This window comes from Anabrus simplex, chromosome X, assembly GCF_040414725.1.
Source record: "Anabrus simplex isolate iqAnaSimp1 chromosome X, ASM4041472v1, whole genome shotgun sequence".
NCBI classification, from domain to species: Eukaryota; Metazoa; Arthropoda; class Insecta; order Orthoptera; family Tettigoniidae; genus Anabrus; species Anabrus simplex.
The window spans coordinates 217,798,512-217,812,189 of record NC_090279.1 but is presented as its reverse complement, the minus strand read 5'-3'; the positions used below and the strand labels follow the sequence as shown (position 1 = coordinate 217,812,189).

Here is a 13,678-nt window from a genome sequence, read left to right as displayed (position 1 = left end):
AAAGTTTTGTGGCATCATTTTCCATTGCACTGCAAGAAATTTGCTATTGTTGGTTTCTCCTGACATGAATTCTTCACCAACATGAGACAATTTCAATGGCTCCCATTGTTCTAATACATTGTTTATTGAATCACTGAGGAATAACCATCTTGTGCTGACATGTTCCAAGATTTTGTGGCTTTTGAGCTCAGGTCCACTCATTTACTGATACATCTTCAATTGCAGTTGTATTTTTCTCTTTCCTTTTGAGTTCCTCTCAGTAATAAAATATATCTCTATTAAAAATGTCTCCACATTTGCACTTTCTGGCAGCTAAGTGTAGTAGGTGACAGATACAGCCTTGTATAACCACTGAAGGGTTCTGATGTTTCAAAAATGCTGACACTCCCTTAACCTTTACTGGTCGACTGACTGGCGAGCCAGCCCCTACATTATGTTTTTCTGAAAGAGGTTGAATGCTGGTGGAACCCAACATGTGATTTACAATCATCTTATGGTAATTATACGCTTCATGTGCAATACCAGTGGTTGTGTTAACTCCTCGAAGCAGTTAATAAAATATTTAGATATATATCAAAATACTACAAACAAATTCCAGCATGAACAACCAAGCCTTTCTATTTATGTTTTGCATACTCGCTGAACATCATGGCGTATACAAGTAACATAGATAGCAAACTTAAACGTACCTTTATGAGAGATTCAGACATTGATGCAGTCAGAGAATTCCGACAGTGATATTATGGTTCCTCGGATATTAAGTTAAACACTTAAAAGATTAAAATTATTGTGTCCACCATTTCAATACAAATATATTTTTTAGTGTTTAAATTCTACATGAATTAAAAACACCAGTCCGCCCTAGTTATGGGCATCTTCAGCCTAATACTAAATCTCAAGGTCAAGAATTAAAACTATAAACATCGGAACTTAATAGTAAACTTAACTTAATACTAAATACAATGGTCTTATGCTTTTTACATAGTTTACAATATGTAAGGAAGGTATGTACAATATGTACATTAACTTTGCCAGAATTTACGAACAATGAATTAATTTATTTTATAATGACTAGACATCCAAATTGTAGATTGGAGTGATCACAGCGTGAATTGGGGTTTCTCAAATTGTACTGACTAGAGATTTATCACAGCGTGAGTTGGGGTGCCTTCAATTGTTATGGTGGCCTGAGTCGTAAGAATTATTACAAAACCGGAACCTTGGTTAAAGTTGATCATGTTAGGGTATGAATCAGTTTGAATATTCCTTTAGAAAGAAGCATGGTTATGTATGTTGAAAATTACAGTTGATCGGATAAATTTTTTGGAATATTACGTCATTCTTGTTGATTAAGTTCTCATTGGTGCATTGTTCAACCTTGGGATGAATATGAGTTGTCTGTAACTGGATAAGAGAAAAAACAGGGAACTAGAATGAAGAATGTGGAACCCAATATGATGATAATTGCAGAGTGAGTGTTTATCACATGAACTTACTTGTCTTGTAGACGTTAGCTGGGACCAATTGTTGTGGTTGTGTCTGAACGACTCAGGACACCATAACAATTGAAGAGACCCCAACTCACGCTGTGATAAATCTCTAGTCAATACAATTTGAGAAACCCCAATTCATGCTGTGATCAATCCAATCTACAATTTGGATATCTGGTCATTATAAAATAAATTCATTGTTCGTAAATTCTGGCAAAGTTAATGTACATATTGTACATACTGTACATATTGTAAACTATGTAAAAAGCATAAGACCTTTGTATTTAGTATTAAGTTTACTATTAAGTTCCGATGTTTATAGTTTTAATTCTTGACCTTAAGATTTAGTATTAGGCTGAAGATGCCCATAACTAGAGCGAAACATGTCCCTAACTAGTGTTTTTAATTCATGTAGAATTTAAACACTAAAAAATATATTTGTATTGAAATGGTGGACACAATAATTTTAATCTTGAAAATGTTCTACTTATTGTATCTACAATACGGACCAAAATGAGATTAGTTACTTGTCCTCTGATATTTCCGAAGTTAAGAGAAAATTGGTGGAAGAACTATTGGCCAAGAGAAAGTCTATGCGAGGATCAGCAAAACGAGGTCATTAATCAACACATGACACATGTGAAAGGCTGAATGGGAACCCATATTTTATTTATTCCAAAGAGAAAAACAACACAAAGGACTGCACAGTGTGTTCAAATACAAAAATTAAGAGTGAACAAAGGGAAACTGCGTGCTTTCTTGCAACCTGTGAAAAGAAACCTGGTCTGCATCGGGTGTCTGTTTCGAATTGAACCACGTGAGAGTAGATTACAGGACTAAGGACTAAAGAAAAGGTGTAAGTGTGAAACAAATTACAAAAGCAGAATCGGTAGCAAAATCAACCTGTATATAAAGTTTAGTTAAATTAAAGCATTTGTGTGAAACTTGTCAAACTAAGCCCTGCTGAGCGAACATTCTCTATTTAAATAGAAGTGCTAAGTTTACCAACCATTGCATTTGCACTGTCACAACCAAATGATGAAAAGTTTTCCCATTTCAGCATCTTAATTTCTCTATCCTTCCCCAGTGTTGTCACATTTCACCAAAGCAAGCAGTAGAGTAACAATCTGTTCTCTTTTCTCACAAAAGTAAGCAAACATCAATGGATACAATTTGCAGTCATCAGTAGAATACGAGTTGACTCAGACTACCACTTCCATACAGTACGTTTTAACAATACAGCAGTCGGCCGTGAATAATGGTCTGGTGTGGATAAATAAGGTTATGTTCAACCAAAAAACGTATGAAATCTCATTTAGCACGTTTTAACATCATTACAGTCACTTTTCTGTAGTAAGAAACTACTAGTGTCTTGCATCGCCCTTTGATGTACAGGTGCTCACGATTTTTAGATTTCACATGACATCAGCAGTCACTGCATCCTCCATTTTTAACTGAAAAATCACACTTGCATGTGGTTCGGTGAAAGTTTAGATGGTCCTAAGCAATGAAACTCTTCTGTGTACTGCTTTCAGTAATGTTGATTTGCCAGAAATCTTTCTGTCACTCGGCTCTTCATTGATTTTAAGCTTTAATTTTATTTTTTATATGTGACACAGCAATAGGCTTGTACTACATAAAGTGACGCTGTGTTTTGTAACAAAAGCAGGCAACTCATTAACTAAATCAAATAAATATGCAGGGAATATGTTTGCCAAATATGTTACACTCACAGTCAAAGGTTGTACACAAATGTCACCATCTTCTAATTTTTTTCACAAACTGTATTTTACTAGTGTCTCTCCTATGCGAGGTACCACATGAAACTTAAGTTTTTCATATCTGGGGAGAAAATGGAAAAACAGCACTTCGAATTACATCCTCGTCTACGATACAGCTACCTACACTGGCACGTCGATGGAAGGAAATTTATTTCTTAAAGCGTATATTTCCTATTAAGACATCATCGTCGTCATTATCATCATCATCATCATCATCAATGTTCCATTCCAGTCGCCGGGGTAGAGCGTATAATTTCTTTGAGGCAGCTGATGAACTGTATCATCTTCTGAACTAAGGTATGAACGTTCGATATGTTATTGCTTGCATTGGATTATCAACGCTTTATTCACGACTGTTTATTGTTGCAGAGCCGGTATACAAGAAGCTGTATCACATTCCTGGAGATACGCTGTTCCCTTCAAAATTTCAGCCAATTGTGTAGAGTCTTTACGTTTGCGAAGGTGAAAAACGTTGTGCAATTCTTATAAACTTATGACCTAGGATTTGATTGTAGGGTTATTTACTTTGGGAATGAACACATTTGCCTCTTAGAAATTACGGTACATAACTTCACATTTGGACATGATGAAATGAGTTAGGCCTATAGTGAACGGAGTTTAAACCCATCAAATTTGTAACATCTGTAATAATCAGTACCAATTCCGTACTGTCCTAGTATATGTGAGAAATCCGTAGAAACTAAGGAAAATCCATAGTAGTTTACATCTCTGCTATTGTGGGTTCCTTTTCACGTTCTTATCTTTCCATACAAGACATCAAGTGATAAGGTTCCTCCCCCCCACCCCCCTCTATCAGAGGAAAAGTTGTAACCCTAACATTAAGACAATCTCTCTGAAACTCTTAAAAGATGTGCAACTCTTCAGTGCATATAAAACATTACCTACTCTCGAGAATGTTTTGAAACTAATTTTTTTCTAACTGCAAGAACTCACCCTTCTCTGTCGTAAGTGATCTTGTCGAGGAACTTCTTAACAGGTGCCTCGCTCAAGAGACAGGCCTGTTCAAACTTCTTCTCCAGGTCTTCAGCCTTGACATGATGGGAGATCACGCTACCTGTGCCCCCCACCACATCCGTCATGTACTGGCGGGTACGCATGATCACCTCCGACAGCTGCAACTGTAAGCACAACCAGAAAAAGAGTTAGTAGTTAGCCAATTTTAGTTTAGAATTAAAGGAAGAATTCAGGGCCATGGTGAAGCTACAAAGCAATGTGAGTCACGTTTGTCTATTCACGTACAACACAACATCATTAAATTGTTCAACCCATGCACCGTCAACTGTCTATGTATCGGCTAAGTTGATCAACTGACATGTTTCAGCAACTTCATCTAGTTACCAATTTCTGCAAACGGACTGTACAATGCATTAACTTTGATGTTCCTACAATTATAAGCAGACACTTTTCTTAGTATCCTGCACAGTTTTAATCTGTATGAGTGAAAAACCCTACTTTTTAATGTAAACAGTTTATGATTGCACGTCAGTTTCAGAGTCATTTTACATTTATTGGGAAGAAAAAGTAGTTTATGTTTAGTGTATAGAATTTGTCAAGGCCCAGAGTATGAAAGAAGGCTTAATTGCTGTTTAAAAGGCCTAACATCTAGGTCATTGGCCTACATTCAGGGAGTGAAAACAACCCCAGAGATGAAACAGGAACTGAATCTTTACAGAAATTTATGGTGACGAGGGCAGAATGTGAAGTATAATAACACAACCAAGAGTAGCAGCAACATTGTGGATGGTTCAGCAAATCATTAAGGCCCGTGATAAGGAAGCTCCTGTCTGTGGAATACATCCACTGTATCCTCTGTATCCTGGTAGATGAGCCTGGCATTGTTTCTACTTGTGGCAGGCTCCTTGTTCTTTTCTGACCCAGGCTGCATTAACGTTTGCAAGGCCTTCTTGGCCCCTCCCTTTCTTTTGCCAATATCTTCATTCTTTCGTTTTCCGTCTGATTAGTGATAGAGGATATATCAACACATCCTAGAAGAAGCTGGACATGGGAACTACCAGTATCTTCTGCTGCGCTGGTGCACACCAATAAGTCGGGTGGCTATGCTCAATGGTTGTGAACTGTTCTGGAATGGCACTGTGGTGTTTTGTTATGATCGTGAGTAAACACGGCATCGAGTGGGAAACTCCGTGAGTGAACTGTAAATTCATTTACTAGACTACGCCACAAAATAAATCAGATTCCTTGAAGCAGATGAAAAAATATTAAGATTCAAATGTTCTGAAAAAGGAATAGCAAGGGATATTTAAGAAGGTGCAGAATGAAGTGTAGACAGTGAGTTACTGAGAAAATTCCACCAATCAAGAAACCTACGAAAGACTGCAAATGTACATGAAACTGCTTGGCCATGATTACACAAAGAGAAATCAGATTGACATTTTTATAACAGCAAATCAAGAAGAAATTCAAATAAGAATAAAACTATGAAATTTTCAGATATTTAAATATATTTTCACCAATTTGGTGCAAGGAACAGGTTACTACATTTCAATTCTGTGTTTATTTCAATAGCGTTGGATGGTACGTCCCAAATTACTGCAAAAGAAGACTGGTTCAAAGTAGGAAATTCAAGAACACGCATTAGAAACTTCTTTACGACAGTTTTTTGTTTGATGAAATGGTATTCCCTTTACCTTGCACCAAGTGGCTACAAAGTATGACTCACTAACCAGCAGCTGTGGGCGACCCAAGGCTGTCAGCTTGATAGCACAGATCCCAGTGCCGAATGTGGCTCCTGCAAAACAGAGGAGCAATGTTCAAACATCACATCATGGAGTCTTTTGACTTACTAGCTTTTCTTGTTTCTTAATGATGAACCTTTATTATCCACGAACATGGATTTCTTACTTTCAAATAAATAAAAAAGTAAACATCCATTATGAATGCTGTCTCTAATATTGCTTGTGTCTCAATAGGTAATTGTACTTTACTTTAAAAAAAGGCAACACCAACAGGGATAGACAGATCACCTACGAGAGTTAATCCTCTTATCTAATAATTTTGTGCAAGGAGCAAGCGGAGAAGGATTTTTAACCTGCTAATAAATTTATTCCTTTTGATATTACCAAAATTATACAAAAATGTTGTATGGTAACAGGTTCAGTAAAGTTCCAACCACCCATACGCCAATGTGTGAATCATACTTGTGACTGTGTTGACCAATATGCAGGCTGCCGACTGTGCGATCTCCCCCAGGGTAGCTGAAATAGACCCCCATTTACCTCCATAGTTTATTTTAGCTGCCTGGCGAGACCGAGTGCTACGTCAGTCACCCTGATAAACAATACTGCTTTATATTCAAAATGACAGCAACCTGTACAACACTATTCAGCCTGCAAAAATAACTATAAAAATGTTATTGGCTTTACGTCTCACTACTTTTATGGTTTTCGGAGACACCGAGGTGCCAGAATTTAGTCCCGCAGGAGTTATTTTATGTGCCAGTAAATCTACCGACAAGAGGGCGATGTATCTGAGCGCCTTCAAACACCACCGGACTGAGACATGATTGAACCTGCCAAGTTGGTGGCACAAAGTCAGTGCCTCAACCATTCGAGTCACTCACCCCAGAAAAAAAAAAAAAAACACAAACGATATGATAGTTTAACAGACCATGGAAGCTTCAAATCCAAGAGCACTACATAAATGTTCACACTTCTTGTGAACAACAGGCAATTAAGGTAAGAGAATTACAATGAATAAACTTTTAATATCCACCAGTTCGATACAGTAATAATGTTGTTTATACATGTAATTACAACATTCTAATCATATACAGTACTAGTTTCAACGCATTTTTGCGTCATCGTCAGCTGTACAAATAAATCGGAAAGTAGGCAAATTATATAAAACTCATGACAGATGTTGATTGTGTGTGATATAAAACCCTATGAAATCTACATTTTTAAAAAAACACATAATAAAACCTTATTGAACAAGTTAAAGACTTGCGAGTCAAACGTGTACTGAATGCTGAATAACAGTTCACAAGTTGATTCATGTCCCTGTGGACATACAGTAGTAAGCTCAATAAATTTGGTGAGCGATTTACAATAATAGAATATTTTGTGTTTTAAAACTTTTCAGACCTTGTTTCAACTACGGTCCATGAACTGCGGAGTCATCTTAAAATAATCGTGAATATTGCTGAATAAAATTTAGGTATGATGGAATTCTTCAATATCTAAGGCCTATGAGGTGGAAACATAAATGACTCCTTAAGATGTAAACAGGAACTATGTTTCTCAGTTCAAATGTGGAACCTGTGAAAAGTAAATAAAAAACACCAATAACGATTTGAAGCGGAAAGTTTTAAGATTCTACTCAATAATGTAAGTGTATGCAAGACTCGCCCCCATACGGCCGTAGACCGATCGTAATGCAAATAACGTGCAGTAAACAATGAACAGCTCGAGTCAGGTATGCATATCTGGACGGGACAAGGGAGGGGCTATAGGGGTAGGCAGAAGTAGGGCGTGTGGAGGGGAACTGGTGGGCGTGGACTACGAAACTAATATTGAGGAGTACGAATAGGAGTACGGAGGTGTTGCATAATTCAGCCACTATAAATAAATCCAATCCTTATCGCAGATCAGGAGTAAATAGATTTCAGTGCAATGACTGTGGTAGCGCCTACCTCGGGCAAACTGGGCGCAACTTCAAGATAAGATATGCTGAACATTGTTAATGCCGCGAGATATAATAGATTCTCTGCGGTAGGCCAACATATCCACGAATTAAAACAATTTCACAAGCTAGGAGCAAGACATTCAGATACTAGAGACTTTAAGTAAAGGACCGTTGCTGGATGCTACTGAATTCTGTTATATCCATCTAGACCAGTATTTCAATGGAAATCTCAATCTAAATGATATATTCGAGACACCGAAAGTTCTCTTTGATTTCCTTATAGCATTTCTCAAAAATGTTCAAATTCCAAACAAGAGTTTAATTTTAAGTATTATGCACAACAAGTTTTCTCAATATTAGTTTCGTAGTCCACGCCCACCAGTTCCCATCCACACGCCCTACTTCTGCCTACCCCTATAGCCCCTCCCTTGTCCCGTCCAGATATGCATACCTGACTAGCTGTTCATTGTTTACTGCACGTTATTTGCATTGCGATCGGTCTACGGCCGTATGGGGAGAGTCTTACATACACTTATATTATTGAGTAGAATCTTAAAACTTTCCGCTTCAAATCGTTACTGGTGTTTTTTTATTTATTTTTCACAGGTTCCACATTTGAACTGAGAAACATAGTTCCTGTTTACATCTTAAGGAGTCATTTATGTTTCCACCTCATAGGCCTTAGATATTGAAGAATTCCATCATACCTAAATTTTATTCAGCAATATTTACGATTATTTTAAGATGACTCCGCAGTTTCTAGACTGTAGTTGAAACAAGGTCTAAAAAGTTTTAAAACACAAAATATTTTATTATTGTAAATCGCTCACCAGATTTATTGAGCTTACTACTGTATGTCTACAGGGACATGAATCAACTTGTGAACTGTTATTCAGCATTCAGTACATGTTTGACTCGCAAGTCTTTAACTTGTTCAATAAGGTTTTATTGTGTGTGTTTTTTTTTAATGTAGATTTCATAGGGTTTTATATCACACACAATCAACATCTATCACGAGTTTTATATAATTTGCCTATTTTCGATTTATATGTACAGCTGAAGATGACGCAAAAATGCGTTGAAACTAGTACTGTATATGATTAGAATGTTGTAATTACATGTATAAACAACATTATTACTGTATCGAATTGGTGGACATTAAAAGTTTATTCATTGTAACAACAGGCAATACAAGCTGCCGTACAAGTTCCGACTCCAGCATGTGTCATGCGGAGCATAAACAGCAGCAAGGATTCGAGCTCTTCCTCCGATTCAGTTCGAGTCTCCTACACCAGCCTCCTAAGATCCCGCGCAAGGTCAGGAGAGCGAGAATGAGACTGCATTTTTTAGCAGCTTCTTAAAGGATTATAATTGAAATATAATTCTCAATCACACCAAACAACTATCAATCCTAAGCTGTGGTTTGTTTTGAGCTCTAAGTTTGAGCAATTATTTTTGTTACACATGGTACAAATGAATAGGAAAGCAATAGGCATATCACAGAGCCTGGCAAAGCGAGCTGATGGTGAACTATGTGCCCTCCTGATAAAGGCTTCATCTTTCTCCAACTCCAGGACGGAAGTAAACATCGTGCCAAATAAACTACAGTGTAATCTGTCCATCTCTGTTTTGATAGTTCTCTAGTATTTCAATGATATATAAAGAAGTCCACCTTTCTCCCTTGGAAAGAAAAGGTGTCGAGGAGGATACTTTTTTTGGGTAGATGGAGCCTCAGCTGAGCCGCGGACACACTTCCTCTCCTTCTCTAAACTAAAACATCTCCCTGGACATTCTGACCTCTTCACTTAGTTCTCTCGTCCATCTTCTAGCACAATGCTAACATGTTCCCTAACTCCTAGTAATATATTTTTAGTGTCAAGTATACTGATTGAAAGCCTGAATTCAAAATGAAGAGTGAAGACTGATAATGTCAGGTCAAAATGTCCAGTCTGCAGGCAACGAGCAGCACTTCTTCTTGGAGAGTCCTCGTTGTGTCGTTTAGCACTTGGCACCGTCCACACCGACTCCCCCTCACAAATACATTGATCAGCTCTGGTTGCACAGTTCAGAATCAAGCAACCATGTTGTTACACAATCTGTAAGTTTGTTTAACAACCCTGTGGTCTCCATAGGAATAAGGTTTTTTCTTTAGAAAGGTAGGATTCAAACATATAGAAGTGGAAGTTGCTGCTATGTTTCCTTGTGATCTCAAATTTCTTTCAGATTTTAAACAAACTGACTACTAAATTTTTATTTATTTAAATAAAATAAAAACCACAAATCATCGCAAGGAAAACATAGCCAGGAACTTTGTATGAAGTGGGGACAAAGACAGCACCATGCTCATTACTACTCCTGCTCAGCATATTGTGGAGCCAACGGGTCAGAGCAAACTCTTCCGTTTTAAAGAGTCTTCTGTTCCTACTTTAATCAATCCAACACAGAAATGAAAATGATGAACACAATCAGAAGCTGTATTTGGGAACAAAAACTAAGTGAAATATAGTATTTAACAACCAGGAGAACTATAGTTTGTATTTCATTCCTGCCCCCACTCTAATCTCTGAAATGTATCTGGGCTTGGTGAAGCTCAATCCCTTACTACAATCTGCTTACATAGACAACTTCAATGCAGCTAAACATACCAGGGAAAATGGAAACTGCAACTCCATGAAAGGTTGTACCTACAATATGGACACAGGTCACCACAGGGAATGCCCAGAATCACATCCTATGCCTGCTGCCTAGAAACCTGGCAGGTCACTGTAAAAGCAAGCTTTGCTGGAGATCCAGTTGTGTCTTGCTGAAATATCCAATTTGTAACAATAGCCATGAGGTCTACATAGAAGTCTATCGTTCCCCAGGCTGAAATCTTGGGATTCGCTCCGCCTGCCTCTTAGCAATAAGACTCCCCAATGTGGATTCAGACACGATTGTGACAATTACCGTGGCCAAGACAAAAGCGCAATTCATCAATGAAGACTATATTACGCCATTCATTGGCCCAGTGTGACCCTCAATACGAGGACAGCCTCTCATGTCGATGCTGTGAGGTCCCGCATGCAGGACTACCACGTTCTGCAAATGAACACATTATTTGTCGCACAACATGCAGTGTCACTGAAGCTCTAAATTCTTCCATTATTGTTGAGAGTCTCTCCGGGACATTCAAACAATGTGCTATTGTCGAGTTGGTCTTGTCCTAGGTCTCCAAGTATGCCTCCTTTCATCAGCCAATGCTACCACGCACGTACCATAGATGCATTTTGGCAACACACGCAGCTACTACCCCTCTCAAGTGGCGACAATTTACCTGTCGGCAAGGCAGGTTTTGCAAGCACACGCTTCACGTCACTGTACCTCAATTAACCTCAGAGGTAGTTCCCCCCCCCCCCCCCCCCCCCCCGAGACCAATCTGGTGCGAAAGGCTGTATTTCATTTCCAATATCAACATGAATAACCCATTCCTTCATGGTGTTGGAATTTTCATTTTCCCTCCAGTAATAATACTCTACAACAGAGTTAACATTGAATCTTTTTCACTCAAAAATGTTGCTGATGACCGACCAAGCCCAGCTGAGTACAGCATGCTGAGCTGAAAGAATGTAGTAATCCTCCAAGTGCTGAGTTATCCCCCGCCATACTTTATTTCAGTTCATAGGGGCTGTGAATTCCTTCTCCCCTCTTATCACAGCTCTTACACACGTACACAACAACTGCTGGATCATGAGGAAGAGGAGAAATTCACAAAGTATTTCATCAACAGTAGACGCATCCATCCAGCGAGACCTAGCACTAGCAAGCTGAACACAAATGCAGTGAATCAATTAAACACTGGCCATCTCTGTCAGTTACAGGAATGAGAACGAAGTACTCTTCATTAAACTTTCACATATTTCACGAGATGTTCCGACAATAAGGTACTCTTCACCAAATAAAACAATTATTGACTTAAAAGATTAATAAACTTACTGGTATGCTCACATACAGATTATTTTTTAGTACTTTTGAGAATCGATTACATTATCACAGCACTAAAAAAAAAAAGTATACAAATCCAAGTTTATAGACTGTTTAGTAAACGAAATCCCAAAGAGCAAAAACAAGAAAGGAAGTTGTTGGTATTATTTGTTCTCATCCCGTTTGACAGCCAAGCAGTGACTGCAGGCGAGTGAAGTGAAGCAACTGATGTCTTCTAAGTCAGGTGATTGAAGAAGCGAGGTCTTCCTTTGCTCTGCCTTACAATCTTCTGTTTATGACGTTATCTAGCAAAAGGAAAACCCAGCCACTCCCTATCTAACAAAGCAGAAGCTGAAAGCATACTTAGAAGAGATCAAGAGTGAAATTACTGCTTTATCTTTCTAGTGCTAGGCATCGTGGATGATAATTCATCAGTACAGAGAGTGAACATAATTAGCAAGGATGAGGTTTGAGGAGATGGAGCAGTGCAGTCAAAATAATTCAGTTCAATTTTAGGATCACCCACATTAGGTTAGCGAGGAGATGGCCGAGGCACGCCAAAAGTAATTCAGTTTTCTTCTTCGTTGTTCTTTACATGGCAGAGCCAGGGCCAACCAGAACACAGCAGCCAGAGTTACCGTTTAACAACTACGAACAGGCTCTACTGTATCTTAGTGTATTTACTACACGAAATCTACACTGATCGAACAGTTCGACTCAAAATATCCGCCACTCAACTAGAAGATACATTTAAAGGGGAAAAAGGATGATTTATGAGTGAACTATACCATACATATAAATCAAAGATATTAAGGTAACTGGTCTACTTTTTGGCTCGAGGGGAACAATTGGAAACATGTTTGTTAACTGGTGAACATCCTATAAGCAAGAGAACATTGTTCAATATGATACTGTTATTACAATTTAAAAATCAGTAACAATACTCAGAAATCACGAGTACAGATTCCATGGCAGTTACTTTCTTATTAGTTCAAACCTTAGTACTATTATGTAACAAATCTCTAGTTATTCTCTGCCATTTTAGGAAACCACCCATTCTGGGTCAGACGAACATAAATTAGTGCAAATCTTGTCAATGCTGAAAAACTGCAACCGTTTGGTTGAACAGCACAAGCAGCATACCCTCAAAATAACTGTTAGTGCCCAATGGGCTTCCTTTGCAAGGACAAAGGCTTTGAAGATCCTCTATGAAGACTATTTTCCAGAGTGTTACTTTCCCTCCTCAAATTGAGACATTATGCTCATGGAACGTAAAAACAAAATCTGAAACATACCCAAGACCAAATACTGCCCAATTTGTTTCTCTAGATTATCCATGAACATGATTGTATACTGCTTTACTTCCCTCAAATGGAAATACAGCACTGAAGTCAAATCCAATGGTTTATGGACTTCAGTAATCAAAGAAAGTCTATATACCATCAACAGCTCGTGTGTTCAAAACCCCAGCCAGTAGGCTACTTGAAGCAATCCCAGTCAAAACTGAGGAGAGACGAAATGGTAACTACTGAATGACAAATTAGCAGTAACAAGGTGCATACCAAGCTTATACAATCAAATATATCATAATCTTATTACTTTTCTTGCCAGTACATTTGTGAGTAACTAAGCCACTAGTAAGTTACAATCTAAAGATGACATTGTTGAATTCATGAGGATTAAAGAGAAAAAAAAATTAGCAGGTGTTCTAATGGGAGTAAAACTTTGTCAATCCATGCAACAACGGCAAAACTGCACTTCATATCTAACATTTGCCATACG

At 38.1% G+C, this 13,678-nt stretch overlaps 1 protein-coding gene across 2 annotated transcripts in view; it reads right to left on the bottom strand.

Moving 5' to 3' along the window:
* slgA (proline dehydrogenase slgA) overlaps nt 1-13,678 on the bottom strand; it is a 241,874-nt gene that overhangs the window by 40,986 nt on the left and 187,210 nt on the right. For both annotated transcript variants that reach the window (XM_067159275.2, XM_067159276.2), the window contains 2 exons: nt 5,977-6,041; nt 4,226-4,410 (listed from right to left, as the gene is read on the bottom strand). In XM_067159275.2, coding sequence (XP_067015376.2) covers nt 4,226-4,410; nt 5,977-6,041 — 250 coding nt within the window. The remainder of the gene's footprint in view (nt 1-4,225; nt 4,411-5,976; nt 6,042-13,678) is intronic.